Source organism: Musca autumnalis, unplaced genomic scaffold (genome assembly GCF_047663935.1).
Source record: "Musca autumnalis isolate F117 unplaced genomic scaffold, ASM4766393v1 scaffold_2, whole genome shotgun sequence".
NCBI classification, from domain to species: domain Eukaryota; kingdom Metazoa; phylum Arthropoda; class Insecta; order Diptera; family Muscidae; genus Musca; species Musca autumnalis.
The window spans coordinates 30731385-30756994 of record NW_027411755.1 but is presented as its reverse complement, the minus strand read 5'-3'; the positions used below and the strand labels follow the sequence as shown (position 1 = coordinate 30756994).

The window sequence follows — 25610 nt, the reverse complement described above, 5'->3', positions numbered from 1 at the left end:
CCGAAAATCGGAAGGTACCGTTCTCTGGGGGCTATAAGAAGGTGTGGACCGATACCGACAAAATTCTGGGGGAAAGTTCAATACCCCTAAGGAAGACTACGTACCAAATTTCAGCCATTTTGGTAGGGAAATGAAGCTAAAACCTTAAAAATACCGAAAATCGGGAGGTACCGTTCTATGGGGGCTATATGAAGGCGTGGACCTATACCTATACCGACAAATTTAAAGGGGAAGTTTGAGTACCCCCATCGAAGTCTAAATACCAAATTTCAGCCATTTCGGTGGAATATTGAGGCCACAACGTTCAAAATACCGAAAATCGGGAGGTACCGTTCTATGGGGGCTATATGAAGGCATGGACCGATATCGACAAAGTTATGGGGAAAAGTTTTATACCGCCAACGTAGACTAAGTACTAAATTTCAACCATTTCGGTGTGATAATGAAGCTAAAACCTTCAAAATACCGAAAATCGGGAGGTACCGTTCTATGGGGGCTATATGAAGGTGTGGACCGATACCGGCAATATTCCGGGGGAAAGTTTTATATCCCTAAAGAAGACTACGTACCAAATTTCAGCCATTTTGGTAGGATAATGAAGCTAAAACCTTCAATATACCGAAAATCGGGAGTTACCGTTCTATGGGGGCTATATGAAGGTGTGGACCGATACCAACAATATTCTGGGGGAAAGTTTTACATCCCTAAATAAGACTACGTACCAAATTTCAGCCATTTTGGTAGGGAAATGAAGCTAAAACCTTAAAAATACCGAAAATCGGGAGGTACCGTTCTATGGGGGCTATATCAAAACGTGGACCGATATATCCCATTTTCAATACCAACCATCCTGCAAGCAATAAAAACTTCTGTACCAAATTTGGACTCTCTATCTTTAAAATTGCGAGCTGTATCTTGATTTCAACAGACAGACGGACGGACGGACGGACAGACGGACAGGGTCAAATCGACATAGAATTTTATGCTGATCAATAATATATATACTTTATAGGGTCTCCGACGAATATTTCGATGTGTTACAAACTGAATGACAAATTTAATTATACCCTCCATATGGTGGAGGGTATAATAAGTAAACTGCAATTATAAAATTTATGTTTTTGTTCCGTTTGGTTTAAAATATCGAAAGAAACAAAAACAAATTTCATACATTTTCGGAAACAGCTGACTTTATTGCAAGTTTTTGCAAAATGCTGTTCGATAACTTTCTGCAATTTTTCTTGCTTGAGAGAGTAAAATTCATTGAGAGAGGTTGCTGGAACTGACTGAGTAATTATTGCTGGGAAAGTTATCGTACACACCTATTGTGTATGTATTGAATTTTTCGAAATGTCACTGGCATGTGTAAACGCTGGGTGTAAATGACCTTCGCCTTAATAAGGCAAACATAAAAAATGTTGTTTTTGTTTTTCATGTCAAACGTTTATTGGGAAACATAAAATGAAACAATAAACAAATAAACAACACTGACCTCAAGCTCAAAGAAGATTTTCATTTCTAAAAGTCAAACGTTATATCGACGCCTCCAAACAATAGTATGCTAAGTCGACATAGCATGTTTTCAAGTTCTTTACATTTTTATAGTTAACGTTCTTTAACTTAAATTCTGTCAAATTTTGGTAATAATCGGACAATCCGAACAGAAGTTATAAACAAATATTTACTTAGCATAGTACTGAAGGTCAAAGAAATTTCCAAACTTTTAGAGCTTGTCCAGCAAAACTCACTGTTCAGAATTAGCAAACTATTATTTGGAGGTGTCGAACGTCCTTTAACTTAAATTCTGTCAAATTTTGGTAATGATCGGTCAATCCGAACAGAAGTTATAAACAAATATTGACTTAGCATAGTACTGAAGTTCAAAAAAATTTCCACACTTTGAGAGCTTCTCCTGCAAAACTCACTTTTTAGACTTAGCATACTATTATTTGGAGGTGTCGATATATAAACGTAAAATATACTGACAACACTACGACACGTTGTCCACTAATTGCAATTCTATTACTTACTAATTGCATTCTACTACTTATCTATGCAGTTGTGAACTGTCAAAACTGAAATCAGTTGTTCAGATTGGAAGGCAGATTGGATTTTAGCAAAACATTTCAATTTTTCGCTAGACGATAGGATTCTAAACCAATCCACACAATGGCCACGATACCAACGGGTATTCTTACACACACACGTCGTGTCCAAAGCCTATACAAGAGGGCTTTGCGTAATTGCGAAGCTTGGTATGATCGTAGGTAAGGAAAATCCGTAAAGAAAAACCCCGTTCCTGTCGTTGAAAAGGTTATGTAATTTGGAATGTTTTTCTTGTGTTTTCTTTAGAGAAATTTACCGCTATCGTGCCGTACAATTGCGTCAACGTTTCGAGGAGAATCGTAATGTAACCGATATGGCTAAAGCTGCCAAATTATTGGCTGCCGGTGAACAGGAATTGTTCAACACTCAACATTACCAACCCATCAAGAGTAAGTTGTTGTGAATATGTTGGTTTGTTGTTATTTTATTATATGCCTGGTCTGATCTTTCCTGACTATAGTGGCCAACAGTCCCGGCGGTTGTGCCTTTGAACGTGATGTCGAACCCCCAGATTGGGTTTTGGATTACTGGCATCCCTTGGAAAAGGCTCAATATCCCGAATATTTTGCCACTCGTGAACAACGCAAGAAGGAATTTGTTGCCTGGTGGGAGAAACAGTATGGAAAACCAAATCCCGAGGATTTGCATCATTAAAAGTGTGTGTCCTTTTCGAGAAGAAGAATTGTTGTAAAATTAGAAAAAAATTATAAATAAGGAAATTAAACAACAAAAATAACTCTACAACAACAGTGGTCTTGTTTAATTTTCCTCACCCGCATAATAATATTGCTCACCTTAGGGGAATATAAAAAATCCACGTTTAATGGTCAGATGGTCCATGAAAAAATATTCATAAAAAATCCACGTTTATTGGTCCATGAAAAAATATTCATAAAAACCCACGTTTATTGGTCCATGAAAAAATATTCCTTAAAAATCTACGTTTATTGGTCTGATGGTGAATGAAAAAATATTAAAAATCCACGTTTGTTGTTCAGATGGTCCATGAAAAAATATTCTTTAAAAAATCCACTTCATTGATCAGATAGTCCATGAAAAAATATTATTTAAAAAATCTACGTTTATTAGACAGATGGTCTATGAAAAAATATTCTTTTAAAAATTCACGTTTTTTTGGTCAGATGGCCCATGAAATAATGGTCTTTAAAAATCGACGTTTATTGTTGAGATGCTGGATGAAAAAACATTCTTTAAAAAATCCGCGTTTATTGATTTATGAAAAATATTCTTTAAAAATCCACGTTTATTGGTCCAAGAAAAAAATATGCTTTAAAAATCCACGTTTATTGATCCAGGAAAAATTTTTCTTTAAGAAATGCAGGTCTATTGTTGAGATGATCCAGGAAAAAATATTCTTTTAGAAATCCACGTTTACTGTTGAGATCGTTCATGAGAAATATTCTTTAAAAAATCCATTGACTTCTCGTCTATGGACAAATTTATAAAGCATCATCAGACTTTAGCCCAATCACCTCTAGAACTCCATTGTGAAATCAAAAAAAAAAATCCACTTGTCTAGACTTTGAATTTTTTATTATTTAAAAAAATTATAAATAGTTTTTTAAGAAAAGTTTTTTGTTTAATTCGAAATAATTCAAATTCTAAGAAAAAATTCTATTGTACGTTATTAAATTATTGGTTGAGTTTTGTGATTAATTCAGATAAAGTTTTCGAAGATGGGAGGCAAAAAAAAAAAAAGAAAATAAACAATAAAACAATTGAGATGCTTCATTTTCTTTGCTTTTCTTTTTTCAAAAAAAGAAAACAAAGGAAGAAAAACTAAAATAATTTTAATGATTTAGTTCTGTAGGTATGTATGTATATATTGAATTGTTTTATATGCGGGAGTGTATCTGTTGTTGTTTTTTTTTTGCATTGTATGTATGTTTGTTTTGACATGAAAACATATCTGTTGTGTTCCAGTTATTTGTTCTCTGCAGGAAATTCATTTCAACCAGCAATAATCCCTTCCCTCCTCCTCCTTCAAACGAGACAGAGTCGCCCTCTTTCAAACATAAATACAACTTAAGTCTTCTACTTCTTCCTGAGCATCCATCATCCTCATCTATTCAGCTTCAAGGCGTGGACGTTTTTTACAGTTGTTACCAGCACCACCACTATTGTTCGCACTACCCTCATTGGCATGATCACGTTTTTTGGGTAAGATTTTCTTATCCCATTGCTGGGTTAGATAGCGCAGCAGAACCGAACGTTTGTCCAGCACTATATGTTGTTCTGAGGGATAGTCTTCTGTGGGCAAATAAACGGAAGGTCGTTTTTGTGAGGTACGCATGGCATGCTCCGTATTAAATTGTGAAAAGTTTTCTGCATTATGGCAGGGTAGACCTTTAATGAAATCTGTTACTGACATGGTTGAGTGTGTGTGTATATTTTGTTAATGCTAAGAGGGGTGTGAAGTTGAGGTTGTTTTCTGGAAACACTAGTGTATCTAATCCACTGGATATCAACTAGAAATGTTAACAGAGTTCGAGTTCTTGATGATGTCTAGCTGCAACCTCCAATACACAAAAATGAAGAACAGAGAGTAGGGACGACGTTAAAGTTGACGTCTTCTTTTATTATTGCTTAGCTCACTGTTCTGTTCTGCTGCCTTTGGTTAGTTGCTGTTGTTTTTGTTTCTGCTCTGCTGCTTCTTCTTTGCTGGAATCTTGAAATAGTTTGGAATCACACTAACTGTCACAATATCGTTTCTTAACCTCGTTTTATGCTATACTGAGCCTTCTTTTGATATATCCAAGACTTTTTTGTGGCAATTTACGCAAATTACCAGAATTAGAATTTTAGGAAATTGTTTAAATACTCGTCGAATATTTTAATAAGTCTGCTTTGTCTTCGAGTTTCTTTATTTGTGTTGCTTGCTGCCTTTTTGACGTTTTAATATTAAATGTAGGGTTTTATAGATTCTAAATAAGAAGCATGCATGGTACAATTAAAAAGGTAGATGCCTCAGCCCAGCTGATCGAATCTAAAACGTCAAAAAACTAGGAATTCGCCATGAAAAATCAAACCAAAACAACATATGATTTGGTAAGTAAGAGATAGCATGTCTACACTTTATAGACAAACACAAGCGATAAAAAGAGACAACAAGAGACCATTTGGCGAACATTTTGACAGTTTACATTACAAAAAAGTTGCTTTGTTGTAGCAATTCGCCGATGCATCTACCTTTGTAATTGTACCATGGGCAAAAACACAAGCGATAAAAAGAGACAACAAGAGACCATTTGGCGAAAATGTTGGCAGTTTACATTACAAAAAAAGTTGCTTTGATGTAGCAATTCGCCGATGCATCTACCTTTCTTATTGTACCATGGAAGCATGCATGGTACAATAAGAAAGGTAGATGCATCGGCGAATTGCTACAACAAAGCAACTTTTTTTGTAATGTAAACTGTCAAAATGTTCGCCAAATGGTCTCTTGTTGTCTCTTTTTATCGCTTGTGTTTGTCTATAAAGTGTAGACATGCTATCTCTTACTTACCGAATCATATGGTGTTTTGTTTTGATTTTTCATGGCGAATTCCTAGTTTTTTGACGTTTTAGATTCGATCAGCTGGGCTGAGGCATCTACCATGGTACCATGGTACAATAAGAAAGGTAGATGCATCGGCGAATTGCTACAACAAAGCAACTTTTTTTGTAATGTAAACTGTCAAAATGTTCGCCAAATGGTCTCTTGTTGTCTCTTTTTATCGCTTGTGTTTGTCTATAAAGTGTAGACATGCTATCTCTTACTTACCGAATCATATGGTGTTTTGTTTTGATTTTTCATGGCGAATTCCTAGTTTTTTGACGTTTTAGATTCGATCAGCTGGGCTGAGGCATCTACCATGGTACCATGGTACAATAAGAAAGGTAGATGCATCGGCGAATTGCTACAACAAAGCAACTTTTTTTGTAATGTAAACTGTCAAAATGTTCGCCAAATGGTCTCTTGTTGTCTCTTTTTATCGCTTGTGTTTGTCTATAAAGTGTAGACATGCTATCTCTTACTTACCGAATCATATGGTGTTTTGTTTTGATTTTTCATGGCGAATTCCTAGTTTTTTGACGTTTTAGATTCGATCAGCTGGGCTGAGGCATCTACCATGGTACCATGGTACAATAAGAAAGGTAGATGCAAAGGCGAATTGCAAAGCAATTTTTTTTGTAATGTAAACTGTCAAAATTTTCGCCAAATGGTCTCTTGTTGTCTCTTTTTATCGCTTGTGTTTGTCTATAAAGTGTAGACATGCTATCTCTTACTTACCAAATCATATGTTTTTTTGGTTTGATTTTTCATGGCGAATTCCTAGTTCTTTGACGTTTTAGATTCGATCAGCTGGGCTGAGGCATCTACCTTTCTAATTGTACCATGGTATTCCTTGTTCGGAATAGTTCCATGGAACTAGTTGGTTCCGGAACTACTCAACTCTATATTAGGGCCAAACCTATAGCTCTGCGTGTGCGTTCAAAAATACGAAAACAAAAAGGCCCTCACTCATTTATCAGTCTGTGCCGTCAGTCCGATGAACCCTTTCTGCATGTGTGACTGACAAGTGTGTAGCACCAACCATCAGTCAAGTCTAAAAATCTTGAATTTCTCCTCCACAAATGAATGATTTCTACGTTTTTTGTGTTCCTACATGAACATTATTTTCTGTTTTTCAAAATTGTTTATTGACAATTTGAAAATAAACACAATTCACCCAGACTGATGGGGGTTCATTTTGAAATCAAAATTATTTTGATTTTCATCAGTCTTGAAAAAGTCACACATACATTCTCAAAATTTCAAAAATTTACACATACTACCATAAATGCTGGCAGTCAGACTGACTACCCAGCAAACACAATGTCGGACGTCCGACACGTCTGCTCAAAGTCGGAAGTTTTTTCTGACACGTCTGACCGAATTCGGTCCGAACTCTGTCCGATTAGTCTGACGAACTTTTTCCCTCTCTCTCTCTCTCTCTCTGAAGGGATTTTTCTTATTTTTTCTCTTGTGCTGCTTTGGCTATCTTCATTGTAAATAAGCAGAGAGAAAAGAATTGTACATGTTGCGCTCGCACATGTTGGGCAAATTGTGTGTATTTCTTGATGTGCCGATGAAGTGCGAACGAAAAAATGAGTGCTCGGGTTTTAATTTCTGTGACGGAGAAAAAATTTGGTTTATTTTTGTTATGCGTGTTGATGCATGATAGTAGGTGTGTTCGTTTACTCAACAATTTGTACAAATTTGTACAAGTCCAGTAACTTCTTGTAAACGACCAAGGTCTTTTGCATTGTACTGCAGAGTAAACGAACAACATCCAGTAACAATTTGTACAAATTTTAAGTAAACGAACACACATAGTGTTTAAAGATCATTCATAGTGAACCGTTGTATACACATTTGTTTATTTTTATAAAGTTAATGAAAGTAAATATTTTTTCGTCAAACTTCAACGCTATTTCGTGGAAAGACATATGTTTTATAAATATTGCCAAAGTTAAGTTTCTTTATACTTTCATGTATATCAACTTTTGTATGTGAAGACATGTATTTTTTCATATATTAATAAAATGGTTTTACATATTTCACAGATCCTGTTGATAAATTTGTTGTTCCAACCGCTGGTGGGGACGTACGGATTTAAAAAACCCACTGGGTTTCAAATATCAATTCCGTTAGTCGATGGTCAGACTAGCACGATTTCAACATGGCGACGTCAAGTTTATAGGTGAGGGGTATGAAGTAGTGAAACCCATGTACATGGTTTTCTGTGTTTGTTGTGTTGCCTCTTCTTGTTATTCGTTGCAAGATTTTTTCTTTCATTTTTATGTTCTCAAGCAAACGTTAACAGCAAAACAAGCATAAAAAGATTTAATAAAAACATTTAATTAATGAAATAGTGAAAATTTAACTATTAATATTAATTTAATTATTAATGTTAATTATGTATTTTGTGTTTTTTTTTAATTTATTTATGTTTGTTTTGTTTTTATTGGTATGTGAAACACAACAAACGCGAATGGTAAAATAAAGAGGACACGCAAAAATCTAAAATTTCACGTTAAAGTGCGTGGACACTAACGAAACTTGTAAAGAAACTTTAACGAAATTGGTTTCAAGAAACCTTGCTAGTCTGACCATCGACTTAGGTCAAATAAGTCCTCATAAAGAAGGTTAACCCTGCAAAAATCTATAATATAAACAGGCTATAAGATGATATTAAAACCCTTCATATGTTTATAGTAGGTCATGATACAATGATACAAGGTAACCTCACCCTCGCAGCTCACAGAGTTGTATTCGCTTTGCCGTCCCTTCATTGACAAAATGATTTTGACAAACTGTGTATGTATATGTTAAAATATACATACATATGTCACTTATGTTTACATTTTCAATTTCAATTTAAATTTTTCCTATAATTTGGAGTCGATTATTAATGTTCGTTCGTCCGGCTGGAGTATAACTCTCGAACGGATCAGCCGATGTGGTGCACATTTTGGTCCTCGTTATATTATATCTAAACTAGATGATCCATATCAGTCCGTACAACCCCCAAAAAAGTTCAATATTTTTCGCTGATGTGGTGCGTACGGGTAAGTAACCAGTTTGGTCCATAATTTGCATATCGTAATATTTCTTCTTGATATAGATGATAGATGGACTGTATCGGTCTCATCCCTTGGGTGTCTCCCACAGAAAATGTTGGCATAAATGAAGTTTGGACGCACGTCATGATATATTTTGCAGCATGCAGGATTTTTCGTGGAAAAGTACATACTTCCGCTTTGTCCGAAATTTGCACATCAAAAAAGTTCTTCCAAACGTGCAACAAATCAAAGAACAAAAATGTTAGAGGATCGATTTGGCATTTTTCCCAAAGGTATTCCTTGCAGTCTTGTTTAGAGCGATATAATGTGTTTTTTGGACAAGCGAATGCTTCCAGACATATTAGTCTAAAAGCTTCAAGAATTCCTACTGGTAATCACAATAATTGAAAGGAGAGAGTGCGATTGGACCAACTTTTGCACAACGTAATATTTCTCTCAAATATGCGTCCTTGCTTCCTGACATGAGCCAAAGCTCAAAACATCCTACGGTAACCAACTAAAATGGTTGTTTGGCACAATAACTATCGAGGGAAATGACTCCTAAAAATAGATCAAGTGCAAGATGGACTAAGGCGTGTCGAAAAGTTTATAGCGCGTATTCGTAATCATGACTACAGCACTTATTTAGATAATATGTATTTTTGCATCATTGATGTTTAATAATAAAAAATTGGAAAGTTATTATGGCTACAACATTGTATTATTTGTGTCGGGGGGAATTAACACATTCTGAGATATGGACCCGAAATGACACACTATTTTGTGCCACTCCTTCTCTCGCACTAAAGTTTTTCCGTTTTTAATACCTACCCCACAAACGCATAAAATGCTATTTATGATTTTTTTATTAGGACATTTTTCAGCCTTTATTATTTTGTGTACAGCCGTAGAAGAGATTCTAATGAAAAAGCAGAAGACTAGGACTGACTTCCGTATCGTCAGATGCTATGTTGTTTTTAAACTTCGTCAACATATTTCAATAAATGCATCAGAAATATAAATGATACATGTTTGGTTTTAACTTCGTTAATAATGCGCAATTGCGACGTTCTGATCTACATAGCTTCGCATTTGTTAAGTATCACGGCATTATGAAACACAATACTTCAGACATTTGCAGTCATTTGCCAAGCATCTGACGTTACAAAATTCAGCCTACATACATATCGTCACCATAAATGCCGGAAGACGTAACCGACATGAAAATCGAAATTCGTTTTTTGGTGGAATCTAATACATAAAGCTAAAATACATGCTCTGGCAAAATTTCAAGCTTCTACCTTCAAAAACAACGATGGTATTCATGAAATGGCATTTCGGAAAATGGGATAATATTGCCGATTTTGTTGTAATGGAGGATCTCAAAACTAAGCACTTCAGCGGTTTTGGTTTCACTACTAATTCCCCTTCGTATATGATCGATAATATCCCATATACTCGCCTTCATAAGATTAATATTCCATAAAATAGTTTTTAATTTTATAACGTTTTTTGCTTCTCCTGTAAAGTTTTATTTTTGTGGGTTACGTCTTCCGGCATTTATGGTGACGATATATTACAAATAATGGATAATAGTTTGGTGGCAACAGCAGAAAAGTGGCTCTTAACCAATTCAACGTTGTTCTCATTGAGATCTTGAGACGGCGGACATGAGGGAAGACCTTGATGCGCAGATCACAGACACGCTTGCTGATTGTTTCAGTTTATTAAGGCGAGACAAATAGGTATTAGCCATCTTGGGTTGACTGAAGTTGCATTCCTTCGATGACAAAACGATTCCCATATGACAAAACGACCAACAAAGCCAACATGAGCCAATTTCAACAAGTTCCGCTTGTCAACACTTGTGTTTCAATTCCGGGAAATGTTAGGGAAAGCACGACACAAGGATTCGTCTACGCAATATACGATGAAGGGTCCACAGCAGGCAATGCGACGACGGTCGGGCATGGTTCCACAGTCAGCACGGAAGCGTTACACATTTGGTCTTTTGCAACATTTGTACTTCATCAGAAACGATCAATGGCCTATAAATATGTCATCAATGTTGTGACCCTTAGATTGGACAAAGGTTGTTAAGCCGGAAGCAGCGATGACAGATACCAAAGCGTAGCTGGTTTAGTAGTTGGTTTACATTACCGTAGGGTACCATTGGGGAAGTCTTAGTAGAGGCGAACATGCGTGGCGTCACAAAGCAACTGACAAGAGCGATGACTACAACAACAACCACCACGGACTCGGGGAATACAAGCAACAGCACCTGTAACAAGCAACACACATTTTATATATAAAAATGTAATTCCATACATCAGCGCTCCAATTCAATTACTTACCAGCCTTTTCGCTGACAACGAAATAAGTTCTACGCTAGTTACGGCTTCCAATGGATTCCTTAAACCCTCTTTTCCTTGATTCATCCATTTCCCAATATACAAGACAATTTTTCGCAAAGTTTGTGTATCTGCAGTCCGGAATTATACTAATTAAATGAATCACGAAAAGAACACACTTTCTCCCGCAATAGTGCCAAAGATGATGCTACATCGCTTGGCTAATTTAAATAATTATTAATTGAAATGTATTTGTTCCAAAAAAATTATATACATATGTACTAGATGAAATGTAAACAAACAATATTTTGTTATTGTTGTCATTGCCATACAATAACAACAACTTTCATATTGTTTGGAATGCAGGGTTGTATTTGGCAGCTCAAGGACGGTTTTTTCAAATGAGATTACCTTCTTATTCTGCCATGATAGTAGGTGAACAAACATTTAAATTTAAGGATTTTAAGTTTTCATGAATTAACTGTGTACATTTAACACTTTTAAATAATAACAATTAAAAAAGTATCAGTCGGCTTTGCCGACAGAGATATACCCTCAGCATGTATATATTGAAACAATTTTTTCCCAAAAACGTATGTATTTAGGGGTTTTAAAAATTTTGGGCATTTGAACCGACAAAAATGTTCATTGGGATTAGAGATCAAAAGTTTTGCGGAGGAGATTCTAAAAGGAATGGATCTATATTGACCATTATGGAAGTGGATGTCCAGCCACTACATATGGTGCCATAGGGGGTTTTTACTCCCTTCGGGATGTTTGCTCAAGAAGTATGGACTTGCCCCTGAAAAAATGTTTGCCAACGTAATTGAGTCAGCGAATGCAAGTTGCTTCAACAAAAATCAATGTGATTCGATAGCAGGTCTTAAAGTGAACTTATCCAAAATTTTGTGTGGGAGGTACCGGATGGAGTGGACAAATATAGTCCATATTTGAACTTGATCTATATCTAGTAGATATATTAGGATGTGTAAAGTATGGACCAATTCGATCACTCCCTTCAACAGTTACCGTATGAACAAATTTTCCGAACATTTTTGAACTTTTCTGGGGGAGGTACCTGAAGAAGTGGACCGATGTGGCTTATCTTCAAACTTAAACTATGTTTGGACAAAATATTACTAAGGCAAAATTTTGGACCGAATCGGCAGATCCGTTCTAGAGTTATCTTGCGCTCCAACCACCTCACACGGTGTCATAGGGGTTTTTTGCAACTTTCATGTTATTTTCTCAGGAAGTATGGACTTGCTCCTAATGAAACTTGCACCGTCGTATGGAGGGCAGTGAATACAAGTTGCTAAAACAAAAATCAGAGTGATTCGAGTGATGGCCCTAAACTGAACTTTTCCGAACTTTTGTGTGGGAGGTACCCGAAGGAGTGGACCTATTGGAACCATATTGGAACCTCATATTACTCTGGTAGAAAGTTTACACTATACAAAGTATGGACCAAATCGGTCACTCCCTTCAAGAGTTATCGTGCGCACAAACTTTCCGAACATTTTCGAACTTTTGTGGGGGTGGTACCGGAAGGAGTGGACCGATGTAGCTCATCTTCGAACTTAAACTAAGTTTGGGCAAAATATTACGAAAGCTAAAATTTTAACCGAATCGGTTCATCCGTTCGAGAGTTATCGTGCGCTCCAGCCAGCAGGACAGACAGACAGACAGACGGACGGACATGGCTAGATCGACTCCAAATTGTCTGATACACATTTCGTCCAAACATACTTGGGGTCTAAAACCATTATTTCGATGAGGCACATTTTCATCGTATCAAAGTGTATATACCCTCCTTAGCCTAACCCTGCGTTTACAAATGACAGGACAGTTGACTTCATGTATTGATTGTCAAAATCCCACAACTTGCCTGTGTGACGTAGGCGTCCAGACAACTGCGAAAACAGTTGTAAAATTATGAATGAAAATCACCGATTTCTTTTTGTTTTCCGTTCACATATTTTGTTTTTTACATATTCGTTTGTTTTCAGAACATTTGAATTATCATCTCACTTCTTTTTCACAAAAATGTCAAAAATTTGTCAACCCGCCTGTCTGTGAAAAACTGATGGACAGCTGAGAGACAAACGACAAATGTATGCATGTGTTAGTAAATCAGAGTTGTATTTGAAGACAAACTGTCTGGTGTAAACGCCTAGTAAAGGCTGAGGGTATAAAAACAAATTCTGTGCGAACGGCGGTAAATAAATCAGAAATTCATACGATAGTTCATCAGAATTCTAACCGAAAGTCTGCAAAAACTTCCGATTTTCATCCGAATTTCGGTCAGAGAACACGTCAACCACGCCATATGACTTTCGGTCAGAGTTCGGACCGAATTCGCATCCGAACTCGGATGTTTCTTCCGACTTTCGGATCGAATTCGGATGTTTATTCCGATTTTGGTTTGCTGGGTAATGAGTGGGGGCCTTATGCCTTGTTCAGACTGACGGTAATTCGCTCTCTATTCGTTGTTCGACCCCAAATTACGATATAATTACTTCATTTCCCATACAAAATTTTGAGAACGAACAACGATTTGTGTACATTGTTCAATTTAAATTACTCTCAGAACGACGATAAAATATGTCCCATCTCTAAAGCTGGGTACACATTGTCAGTTTTGAATGCCGATATTTCGCAATTATCGGTAACTGTCAAACCGTCCAGCAACCACAAAATATTTTGTGGTTGCATGATGAATGACAAAAATGAACGGCCACACTAGCAAGCACCAACAAAGCTGTCATTCAAAACTGACAATGTGTACCCAGCTTAACAAATGAGAGAATTTATCGAAATAAATTAATTAAGACAGGAAAAAAATAAAATATAAAATTTATTAAAAACCCAAACATTTGTAGAAAAACAGCAGAACATGAATGAAAAGTAAACGGTTTAACGACTAGTATACATTCAATTCATAACAAATTTTCTCTTTTCTTTTATTACAGTTGCATTTCTTGTCTATCGTTCCAAATTCGCGTACAAATTTAGAAACAAAAATCGAATGCCTGGCAGAAAGTCTGTATACCAAAAAGTTAGTGTGGCAGGTCTCTCTCTCGTTAATTTTGAAAATAGAAAAATTAAAAAATGTGCTGAAGACACCAAAATTGTGGTAAAAAATAGAAAAGATGAATGAAAATAATATAATTAAATATTACACAGATATCTGAAAGAAGAACAAATAGTTTTTCAGTTCATATCAATTAATTTTACTCGCCTTTTGGACGGAACTTTCTTTAAAATCAGTAAATAAAAAGTATGAAAATATGAATCATGTTGCTATGAATTGTGTACCATGTCGTATGAACGGGTTAATTCGTGTACATAATTATGAGAGCGAACAACGTGATTCAAATGCTGGTATGAACATGGCATAAATACATATATTTCAATAGGTGTGTTCGTTTACTCAACAATTTGTACAAGTCCAGTAACTTCTTGTAATCGACTAAGATCTTTTGCATTGTACTGTAGAGTAAACGAACAACATCCAGTAACAATTTGTACAAATTTTGAGTAAACGAACACACATAATTTGAAGTACATGTGTTTTGTTTTTGTATTTTTGAACGCACACGCAACACGCAGAGCTATAGGTTTGGCCCTTAGAGTTCAACCGTTCTGGGGTTCACCCATTTAAAATTAAATATCGCCCATTTCTATTTGCCGTCGCCTCAAAAAAAAAAAAAAAAAAATAGTTCTAATAAGAAATACATTTTGTTCAAAAGAAAATATACAGATATGGGTTTCAGTGGTCTCAAGATTACCTACATTTTGCCAAATGGAAGAACATCCAATAAATGTAATCGTCTCGGTATAAACAATTTTAGTTTTAGAGAATTTAAAAGTTATTTGGTTTACCGACTGCCCGACGAGCTGAAAGATTGCGAACTACGCTATTATTGGATTGGTACGTCTTAAATTCAATATTGAATCTAAATCTGTAAGAAAAGTTTCATCTCTGACGTGATAAGTTGGAATGCAGTGTTTTGTTTTTAGCAGCTTCTGTGTGAATATGTGTTTCCCCAAGCTACTGAAAAGCTGGAGTTTAACATTTTTCCCTCAAATATTTCTTAATCCATCTTTATTTCATCGTTTTTTTTTCAGACAATAATGGCGACGAAATTGACATTGTCGATTCATGTGATTACTTTGCTTTTAATAAACTAACATGCTTTCATCATGTCTTTGTCGGTCCAAAAAAGTCTTTAATCACTGAATTTCCAGCACCGACACCAGACACCTCTCATAGTAACCACCGATATCCGGCATTTGCTAAAATTACATACAAATTAAATGGAACAAAATTCACTAGATATTTTGACAATTGCTACAAAGATATCGCAAAATATTTACTCAATGATCTTAAGCAGGACACTCATAAACTACGTTATTATTGGATTGGTAAGTGTGAAAAATACTCTAAAATAAGAAACTTGAATCAAAATGTTTAATAAGGTAATCATAATGTGTCGTAGGTGCCTTTTTATTACACGCTTCTCCTGTTACGTCTTCGGCCATTTATGGTGACGATATTAAAGAAGAATTAGAGAATTTTCAAGGTCAATTTTCCGATCGTGTTGACAATGTGATGATGACTACAACAGTAATTTATTTCTAGGAAAACGAATACCACCCTAGATACGGTCCCCTAAACGCCCCAATACTTGTTATGTTATTGTTTTTGTACAATCAGCTGTCGGTAAAGCAGACTGATACTTCATAGAGATGTAGTTTTCTTTTCACTGAGTTATGGTTTCGACTATTTGCAACTTCCTAAAATTTGAAAACTATACACATATTTATAACAGTATGCTTTCTTCTTTAGATGACAACGGTGATGAAGTTGATATTGAGGACATTGACGATTATATTACAGCTAAGGAGACATTATATAAACATCACATATACATTGCCCCCATAAATCAATCAACAATTGAAGAGGACAATCCAGCCACAATGGCTAATAATACAACTGATTCGTCTAAAACAGTTAATCCTACGGCTGTTGTAGGTCATTTGCCAAAAACGAATGTTTCTCATGATGCCAATAACGTGTCTTCGGTTGTCAAATGCGACTCGTGCGTTATGGAACCTATTGTTGGATTTCGTTATAAGTGTACTCAATGCGTCAACTATGACCACCTGATGATACTCAAACCCAACGTAGATGGTGAAAAGTGCAAAGAAAGTGATCGGAACGAGGAATGTAGTCATGTTCATCAAAGTTTCTTTACACAGTTATATGAAATGATGAATAACTTTCTTAAGGACTTTGGGAAAGTAGAAACCGCGGCAGGTACTATCAAAACTTCAACAGAAAGTATTAATCAAGACTCCAAAGAAGTAGTTGAAGAAAAAGTTATATGCAAAACTCCGCCAGCCAAGCAATCCGGTTCGACGACACCAATTCATTGTGAACAAATGGAAATGGTAACAGCAGCCACTGGAGATAGTAAATCTAATAAAAGAACTGATAGTGTCATATCCAATATTAAAGTTCCAGGAAAAAGTATTGATGATGATTTCATTTTGAAAACGTTAAATGAAGGCGTAATAACACAAAGAATACCAGAGAAATCATCAGAAAACGCAAACAAAGTTATATATGAAACTCTTTGGGCTACATCTAAAGAGGCTGATGCTACTACCGCTTTAATTGATAATGAACAAAAGCAAAAGTCTTCTTGTAATGTATCAAACATTTCGACGTCCAACAGCAATCCTGTTCAAGCCAAAAATCAATCATTAAAAGACTTTATTCAAAGTCACGATCCGGAACTTGTAAGAAATGGTTTTGAGATATGGAAAAATTTCAATAATATGTTTGCGAAAATGTTTGAACTCATGGGTGAAGTTGAGGGTGATGTGGAGGCTAAACAACCATTTGCTGTAAATCTACATGAAGAGGGAAATTCTGCTCAGCAAATCAATGATATATCAAAATCCATGAAAATTTTAAATACTATAACACATCCCTCTAAATCAGTTGAAAATAATGGAGAGCAAAAGAAACGCCAAGAAGATAACGAGAATGTATTTAATAATAGTATTTCGGAACCATTGTTAAAATTAAATACTTCATCCCAGGACAACAAAGCAACACCAGCTGTCAGACCAACAACACCAACAACTTTAAATAATTTAAATTTCGCTGCCAGTAAAACATCTAAAAAAGAAAGCACCACCATATCTGTTTATCATCCTGGTAAGTTGAAGAGCATCACATCTTTTGAATATCTAACATATTTAAAATCGTCATTTTAGATGAACGCATCAATAATTCTGTGCATGCTATGATGTTAATGGGTTTCAACAATGAGGATGGCTGGCTAACTAAATTGTTGGAAAGTGTTAATGGCAATATTCCGGATGCTATTACGAAAATATCGGCCAATCAACGTAACAATCGTTAATGTTTGGATATTTTGTTTATTTTAAAGATTACAACTTAACATTTTAAATATTTTTCATATTTTTATATGCAAGCCTTAAAGGCAACCTATATTACAGAATATATCTTAACCAATACTAGTCTAGTTACTAAACTAGACTAAACCAACATATTAAAATAAAGTACTAAAAAAGAAATCTTGAAAAGCTTTTAGCTGGAAGTTAAGCAAATGCAGCGTGTTGTTCGGGTCAAATACAATCCCAATATGAATTGAGGCGGCTACATTGACCTGACCATAACTGGGCTGAAACTACTCTTGTTTGTCTTGCATTTGCCATTGTATATTTGTATTGCCTGCACAACTGCAAATAAATGAAAGATTAGAAGCTACATTATGAAGGCGGCCGAAAGGTTCTTCTATTAATTAAAAAACCATAGATGGTGTCTTCTATGAAATAGGTGATAATCGATAGGACGTTCTAAGTAACATGATACCTACGAAAAAAAGTTAAAAGTGAAGATTATCGATAGTAGGAGGGTCTTCTATGGAATAAAATACCATCAATACGGTCATCTATGGTATATGAGACCTTAGATAGTTTCTTCTATGGCATAGGTGACCATTGATCAATGAACGCAGATAAACAAAGCGATTCCCGTACCATGGCACAATAATACAGGTACAGCGGCAAAAACAGCTGGTTATCGCACTAGTTGTCAAAATGCATTATTGTGAATAAAAACACATACATACAAAATGTAAACAAGCAATTCACAATAATAAATTATTTTGACCAAATTTGACGTTTCGTATGATTTTATGTAACACCTTCTTTCTCCACCGTGTCCCGTACCAATCACACAAAATCACTAACTTTTCAGTTTCTCTGAATCGTTTAGCTCTCAAAACAAAACCACCAACATTTCAATGCAAAAATACGAAAACCATACGATTACTGAAATGTATTTCGGTTATGCTTTGCCGAGTTGTTTCATTCACCACCGAAACAAAAAGAATTTTGAGCAAACATTTGCTGTGCGAAATGATCAATGCCCCACACTCAGGCACACACACATTTGATCGGTGGAATATTTAGGCCACAACCTTCGTAATACCGAAAATCCGGAGGTACCGTTCTATGGGGGCTATATGAAGGCGTGGACCTATACCGACAAATTTCTGGTGGAAAGTTTTATACCCACAGCGAAGACAAAATGTCAAATTTCAGTCATTTCAGTGGGATATTGAGGCTACAACTTTCAAAATGCCGAATATCGGTAGGTCCTATGGTGGCTATATGAAGACGTGGACCTATGCGGACAGATTTCAGTTGTAAAGTTGCATACCCCTAACGAAGACTTAATACCAAATTTCAGCCATTTTGGTGGCACATTTAGACCACAAATCCTTGAATATATTTTTGCTTATGGTTTTGCATATGCTCATTTTATGCAGATAGGTACAAATATGCCAAAATATGCACGATATGCAAAAATTTCTGGGCCTAATTCGTTTTATTTTGTAATAAAACGAATTTCTGTCTAATCAGATTTTCTCTACGACCATCCTAACAATGTATGCATTTGCATAGGATTCCGCTGTCTAGTCATGTTGTATATCACAAAAAATCGGTGTTCATCTTTATGGGACCTATGCCCATTTCAATAACTTTCGAAGCATAAGGCGAATAGAAGATAGTTTAGAGAGACAGCAAAACAATATTTCACCCGGAGCTCAAAACGATTAAATTTAAAATCAATAATCCCGAATATTAAATGCATACTTTCAGGGATTTTAACCAATTTCAGAAAACCTCAAAATCCTTTATGGTCAGAAAGGGGTTAAACCTTTAAACATACCCATGTGCTACGTATTCATCTAGTGCTAAGTCCTTGGATAGGTCCTTGGAGTTATTCTGACGTGTAATTTTGAATAACAAATGGTGTTATAAGTTGATTCTTCTTCACATAAGGCTGCAATTTATTGACTTTCTTCCTATAAACCCCTTCCAAATCGATCATTTCCTTGAATGAAGTATCGACCTTAAAGACTTTTTGACTTTATGTTTAAATTTCGGTAATCGGTTAGCAATTCCAATAATTTCAGAACTAATTGTACATTTGTTTTTAAAGTTTTGGCCAATTTTTGAAGTTTAAGTGCACACTACGAAATATTGTCCACTATTGGAATATAGTTTGATATTCCGAGGTGATAAATTATTTTTTCTTTCAAAAAAATGATTTTATCAATACTTTTTGAATGAGAATTAACTTCAATAAAAATTAATTTTTGTACATTAATTGAATTAAATTAAAAAAATCTTAGGGTGCACTAATTATATCTCCCCTTGATAGTTCGTGTGTCTTCACAAAACTTTTATTTTCAAAAACCCCGCTGATAATACTGTTCACTTATATCAATAAATATGTTAAGTACATTATAGAAAAGGAATTAGTTTACGAAAATATTACAATTTGTCCTAACAAAACTCTTTGCTGACTGAAATCATTTTGACAACGAATATTTCGATGTGTTACAAGCGGAATTGCAAATATAATTATATCTTCCATAATATGGAAAAGGCAAAATAAAACATACATAGGAACATTTGTGAACAGAAATAAAAAGCAAACACTTTCAATATTTATTTATTTATCATTTAGTACTCGCAATCGAATTAACAACTTAAGTTAAAGGTCTAAAGCTTTTGGTGCTCTCTACAATTCCTACTCAGGTGTAGGTGACATTCAAATTTACTTTACATGTATTTGGTACGCCACCATCTCAGAACTTGTACTGGAACTGTTTGGCTGGTTTTGGAGCGTGCTTACGCGATGGCATCTTTGATTTGCCGCCACCTTCATTTTGGTTTATAAACAAGCTAAGGAACTGTTCGTTTTGTACTTCCGACAATGGCATATCCAATTCGCTACATGATTTGATTATTTCAGCACAAGCACGCAAATCCCTGCGGTTATCTGCAAACATACATACATATTGTTAAATAGGAAGGAATTTGGAAAAATCAAAATTGTACATACATTGGTAAGTGAAAAGTAAGCTAAGACAATTGGAACAGGCTTCTCTTTCATTGTATTGTAGATATACCTCTATCAAACGATGGACAGCATCCACATTGTTGCGACTTAGAAAAGAACCACATAAAGAAACAGATCTAAAACAGAAAAGGTAATATGTATTTGGTTGAAATTTTTTGCCTATTTTCATAGCCACCATTATCCATACCTTTTAGCAACCATTTGTTGAAGTTCTTCATAACGTAACAATAAATCTCCTGCCGATTTCTGATCGCAAAACCATTCACTCACAAAACACTGTTTCCACACGCATGCTATGACAAAAATGTCCTGATGTTTTTCATAAATAGTCCGGGCAATTTCCATTAGATGGACCAAAACTGCATCACTCTTGTTAGCCAACGTTTCTTCGGCTATGGTACGAAAAGCCGCTCTAATCATTCGTTTACCATCTTTCGAGGCACTTTCATATCCTCGGGATAGTGTTTTTAAAGCCAATTCCGCACTATCACTCCTCCACAAGGCCATCGATTTAAACGGTGCCAAGCCACAATACATTTTTGTCAAATGATGGTTTTGTTCCTTACAAATCTCCGCTATCGATTCAATATCCTGAACTCTGGACAATGTACTGAGGTATTTAAGACATGACACCAACACTTCATTGGAAGGCAGTTGCTGCCAGTGAATGCACTGCCTCATTAGGTATAGAAAATCCACTTTGTTTTTTATCTCCAACGTGGAGTTGAGCAAATTATCGAGCTGGGCCTGAGACAAGGAGCGGATGTCGAGTCCCAGTTCAGGCGAACGTAAGGCTTGTATATCACTAATGACACCTTTGGACATTAATCCGACATTCTTGGAAAATTGGTTGCTTTTTGTGCCGACGGCGGCGGATGAAGTGCTTTGGACATTGTCACCAGTACTCATCATATTGCCTCTTAGCTCCTTCCACTTTTTACTTTTGCGTTCGACCAATTCATTTGTGAAACTGTCGATAGCATCGATTTGTGTGGACTTTCGTTGTACTCCACCTGCGTCGCGCAATACTGGCCACAGCAAAGAAGCTATGCATTTCTGGAAACGTTGAACTGCAGCTTTTTGAGGTGAGGTAGGTGTTGCTCCAGAACTTAAGCGAGCAAGCATCGCCATGGCCAGGTAATCTTATGTTGTGTTTTGCGCGATACTTTTGTTTATCCTCCAGTTGTTATTTTTAGTTTAGCACATATTTTTTCATCCAAACCAGTGTTCGAAAATAAACACTATGGAATCGTACCGTACCGTTCTGTACCGTACCAAGGTGGATTGGTACGCTACGATAATGTACCGTACCGGTACACAAACACTAAAAAATATTTTAGTGATACTGTACCGGAGCACAACGAAAATCTTACTGTACCGACTGCGGTACACAACGATTTTTAGTGTACCGACTGCGGTACGCTACGATTTTTAGTGAACCGACTGCGGTACAGTACGATTATCGTAGTGTACCACTGGTCGGTTCACTAAAACATAACGTACCGGTAATGTACCGCACGTGTGTGTTTTGTAAATTGTGATGAAAAATTATATACATATTTGATGTTTTTGAGAATAAGGGCAAGAATAGTAACTAAAATTCAATATTATATAAATTAAAAGCACGAATGTGGTAAATTCGGTCGGTATACGAATTTTGAGAAAATTAGTGTAAAATATGAAAATAGCTAAAATTTTCAACCAATACATATTTTAATAAATTCTATAAGAAGTTTTAGTGAACCAGTCTCTATTATAGTATTAGGTTTAAAACCCATATTATTAATGTATGTATTTCTATTTACTCGCTTTGAGAGTATGGACTCATTAGAGTCCTTGTAGTCAATGTACATATTAAATATTATTGTTCCCTTGTTAAATAGACAGTTTTTACAAGTAAAAAGGGGTGATAATGCATGTGCCATAAAACCATTTCTATGAATGGAAAAGAATAACGTTAATATGTTGGTGTCATAAGGATGTTTATTTGCGGCAAAAGTCAATTCATAAAAAGGTTATGTTTGTTGTCCAATCCACATGAACAAACAAAGCAGCCACAGTCGGATCACTAAAGATTGATTCTCCAGCTAATAAAATTAAAATTTTAATATGTTTGTTCTGTTGATATGTTTGAATTAATTAAAATAAAATTGCATAAAACATAAAATGTGTTTGTAATAGGTAACAAAAAAATGGTAAGAATATGAGAATAATGCCTCAAAAACTCAAACTTCCTGCTGGTAGAGTACGTTTACGTTTGTCCACAATTTAGATAAGAACAGCTCTAGATTGACAAGTGTACTTCATTTATTAATATATTTAGTAAATTTCTATTTTTACCCATATAACGGTATCTGCCGATTTTCGGTATTTTAAAGATTTCTACCACTTGGTATCTAGTGTCCGTTGGGGTTATACATGCATTCCTATACAGGTCCACGTTTTTATATAGCCCCCATAGAAAGGTTCCGCCGATATTGATTATTTTGAAGGTTATAGCCACGTTATCCAACCGAATTAGTTGGAACTTGGCATTTAGTCTACGTTGGGAGTATAAAATATTCCGACGGAGAATTGTCCGCACAGGTTCACGTTTTGATATGGCCCCCATAGACATGTACCGCCCGATTTTTGCTAATTTTAGATAGAAAATTATAATAAAAACAATTATAAAATATTTTGTTGCACTTTTTTGCAGCTAAATCTTTCTTTGGTAAGAACTATATGTACTAAAAATAAAATAAAAAATCTACGCGCCATCCCGCGACACTCCCTACTAAATAGCTTTAACAAAGTACACAATTTGAAAGAAAAGCGGGTGTCACGTGATTTACATATGTGTAAAATCCGAGTTACAATAAATAACATATTATATAAAATATTTTTTACTCACCTGTCTTCACGAAAAGCTTTAAAATTACTTTGTAGGAAGACTGCATACGACGATCGCCAATTTACTACTAAAATATATTATAAAAACCAGTCCATAAATTGTGAACAAAAAATTAACCGTTATTCCGCTTTGCCTTATGTAAAACAAATTATTTTAACTGTCGTTAGATTCTGTGGACACCTTAGGTCAATACTGCACCAATAATTTTTACATAGGCGTATGTGATTTTTTCAGTTTTGGCGCGCTATATCGGTATTTTTTCCACTGTTCGTTTGGCCCAAAAAACATCAATGTGACACCAACACGTGCCTTATTACTTTATACAAATATTTTGGATATACATATGTATATAACACAATTATGGGGTCAATTTATATAGTCTTCCATAATAAAACAAAAAACCATTAATTACATTACATTACATTTCTCATAATTCATAAAAACACATATATGTTACATTACAGATATGTATATTATTTTCATTGTTCCAACAATACGAACTACGAATTTTTACTGCTTTTCACTTTCACTTTCACTACTTTTCAGTGGTATCACAAAGTAACAGGCAAAATTCTCGTTGATCGTCCACATTACCTTGCTATGAATAGATTTTCTGTTATTGGTGCCACCAATAATAATGATTTTGCACGAGGGGACTTTTAAACATCCTTATGACGTCAATTAGAAACCTCATACTGGTGTTATGATAAATACATTCCATATTGAAAAAATCATATTAAAATTTGTAATTTGGCTACAAATACTTTTAAATGTGTAAATAAAAATAGCTTGGAAAAAACCTTAGTGATGAACAGTACTGTTCGCTGCAAACAAAATAGATGGGTATTTTTTGTTGGTACTGGTAATATTAATGTGGATTGTATAGCAAATATTAAATTTTTCTGAATAATCTTTTTCCAAAAAAATGATAATGACATCAAAATAGTAAAATTATTCTTTACTAATTCATGTAAATGATTTTATAATTCACGATTTTTCACCCTTTTTGGATATCATAAATGTCTAAGTGCCTAACAGGGTAAACAACATTATATTTTCTAGTAATTTTCTCAATATTTATAAACGATTAAAATGTAGTTAATTTATACAATATTGAATTTTATTTATTATACTTGCCTTCTTTCCCAAGAAAGCATATAACAATTCATATTTCCTCATAAATAAAAAAAAAACATGCGGTACGTTATTTTTTTAGTGAACCGACCAGTGGTACACTACGATATTTTAGTGTACCGACTGCGGTACGCTACGATTTTTTAGTGTACCGACTGCGGTTCACTACGATTTTCGTTGTGCTCCGGTACGGTACGCTAAAATATTTTTTAGTGGTTGTGCTCCGGTACGGTACACTAAAATATTTTTTAATGATACCGTACCTGGAGCGGTACGTTATTTTAGTGTACTGTTTCTTTTCGAACACTGATCCAAACAACCTTTTTTCACCTGCAACCTTTCTTCATCCAAACAATAGGATTTTGGTTGTTATGCATTTTTTCGTTTGCTGCTTTGACATTTCTAACGCCGTCAAAGTTTGATCGCCGTCATTAAAATCGAATTTGGCAAAGTATGTACCAGAGGTCCGCAAAATGCCACTCGCTTTTAATGCATATTCGATTTTTCGTGCCTTTTTCATTGCTTGCTACTGACATCACTGTTTATTGCTATTGCTTGTGTTGCCTTTTCTTTCGTGAGAGTGTGCAATTGGCACATTCTCTCGAAATGATAGCAGTGACAGTCACCACACTAACTCTAAAGCTACACGCTGAAACTTTCATACGAAACTTTCCCATTATTTTGGCGTTCATAGATCGAGTTCCATACAAAAGTAATTTTATGAAATTACTGTAATGGGGAACTCGACCTAAGAACGCCAAAATAATGGGAAAGTTTCGTATGAAAGTTTCAGCGTGTAACATAAGAGTAAAAGAGCTCATTGCCTTTTTGTATTGATAATGCATTCACACAACACGCTGCAGTAAAATAAGCAGTAAATAGGTGTGTACGATAACCCAATAATTTGTACAAATTCGTACAAATTTTTGCTGAATGCTGTTCGATAACAAAATTATCCAGCAAAAGAGAGCGAGTTTGGAGAGATTTTTGGAGAGTTTTGTGACTGAGAACTTGCAAATTTTTGCTGGGAAAATTTGTC

The 25610-nt window shown here is 35.3% G+C and overlaps 4 protein-coding genes, 1 long non-coding RNA gene and 1 pseudogene across 8 annotated transcripts; 2 read left to right on the top strand and 4 right to left on the bottom strand.

Annotated features, from left to right (window-relative positions):
- Positions 1-2058: 2058 nt before the first annotated feature.
- On the top strand, positions 2059-2855 carry ND-B22 (NADH dehydrogenase (ubiquinone) B22 subunit). The gene is made up of 3 exons (XM_073967411.1): positions 2059-2267; positions 2353-2495; positions 2567-2855. The coding sequence occupies exons 1-3, from the start codon at positions 2170-2172 to the stop codon at positions 2758-2760; spliced, it is 435 nt and encodes a 144-aa protein (XP_073823512.1). The 5' UTR covers positions 2059-2169; the 3' UTR covers positions 2761-2855.
- Positions 2856-3643: 788 nt separating this feature from the next.
- On the bottom strand, positions 3644-5030 carry LOC141393854 (DET1- and DDB1-associated protein 1). Its single transcript, XM_073967412.1, has one exon. The coding sequence runs from the start codon at positions 4496-4498 to the stop codon at positions 4193-4195; it is 306 nt and encodes a 101-aa protein (XP_073823513.1). The 5' UTR covers positions 4499-5030; the 3' UTR covers positions 3644-4192.
- A 4937-nt stretch (positions 5031-9967) lies between these two features.
- On the bottom strand, positions 9968-11153 carry LOC141392199 (large ribosomal subunit protein uL4-like; annotated as a pseudogene).
- Positions 11154-14454: 3301 nt separating this feature from the next.
- LOC141393845 (uncharacterized) lies at positions 14455-17681 on the top strand. 4 transcript variants are annotated; one of them, XM_073967406.1, is made up of 5 exons: positions 14520-15000; positions 15198-15494; positions 15569-15652; positions 15919-17298; positions 17358-17681. In XM_073967406.1, the coding sequence occupies exons 1-5, from the start codon at positions 14832-14834 to the stop codon at positions 17504-17506; spliced, it is 2079 nt and encodes a 692-aa protein (XP_073823507.1). In that variant the 5' UTR covers positions 14520-14831; the 3' UTR covers positions 17507-17681. The 4 variants fall into 4 exon arrangements, with proteins under 4 accessions (XP_073823508.1, XP_073823507.1, XP_073823509.1 ...); XM_073967407.1 differs by lacking the exon at positions 15569-15652 and having other exon boundaries at positions 14455-15000; XM_073967408.1 differs by lacking the exons at positions 15198-15494; positions 15569-15652 and having other exon boundaries at positions 14634-15000.
- LOC141393852 (uncharacterized) lies at positions 17542-18528 on the bottom strand. Its single transcript, XR_012410208.1, has 2 exons — positions 18044-18528; positions 17542-17979 (listed from the first exon to the last, which is right to left on the bottom strand). It is a non-coding gene; the product is annotated as an uncharacterized lncRNA (long non-coding RNA).
- Positions 18529-20092: 1564 nt separating this feature from the next.
- Positions 20093-22069, bottom strand: LOC141393844 (uncharacterized). Its single transcript, XM_073967405.1, has 3 exons — positions 20732-22069; positions 20527-20660; positions 20093-20463 (listed from the first exon to the last, which is right to left on the bottom strand). Exons 1-3 carry the CDS (start codon positions 21673-21675, stop codon positions 20270-20272), a joined length of 1272 nt encoding a protein of 423 aa, XP_073823506.1. The 5' UTR covers positions 21676-22069; the 3' UTR covers positions 20093-20269.
- Between the last annotated feature and the right edge of the window lie 3541 nt (positions 22070-25610).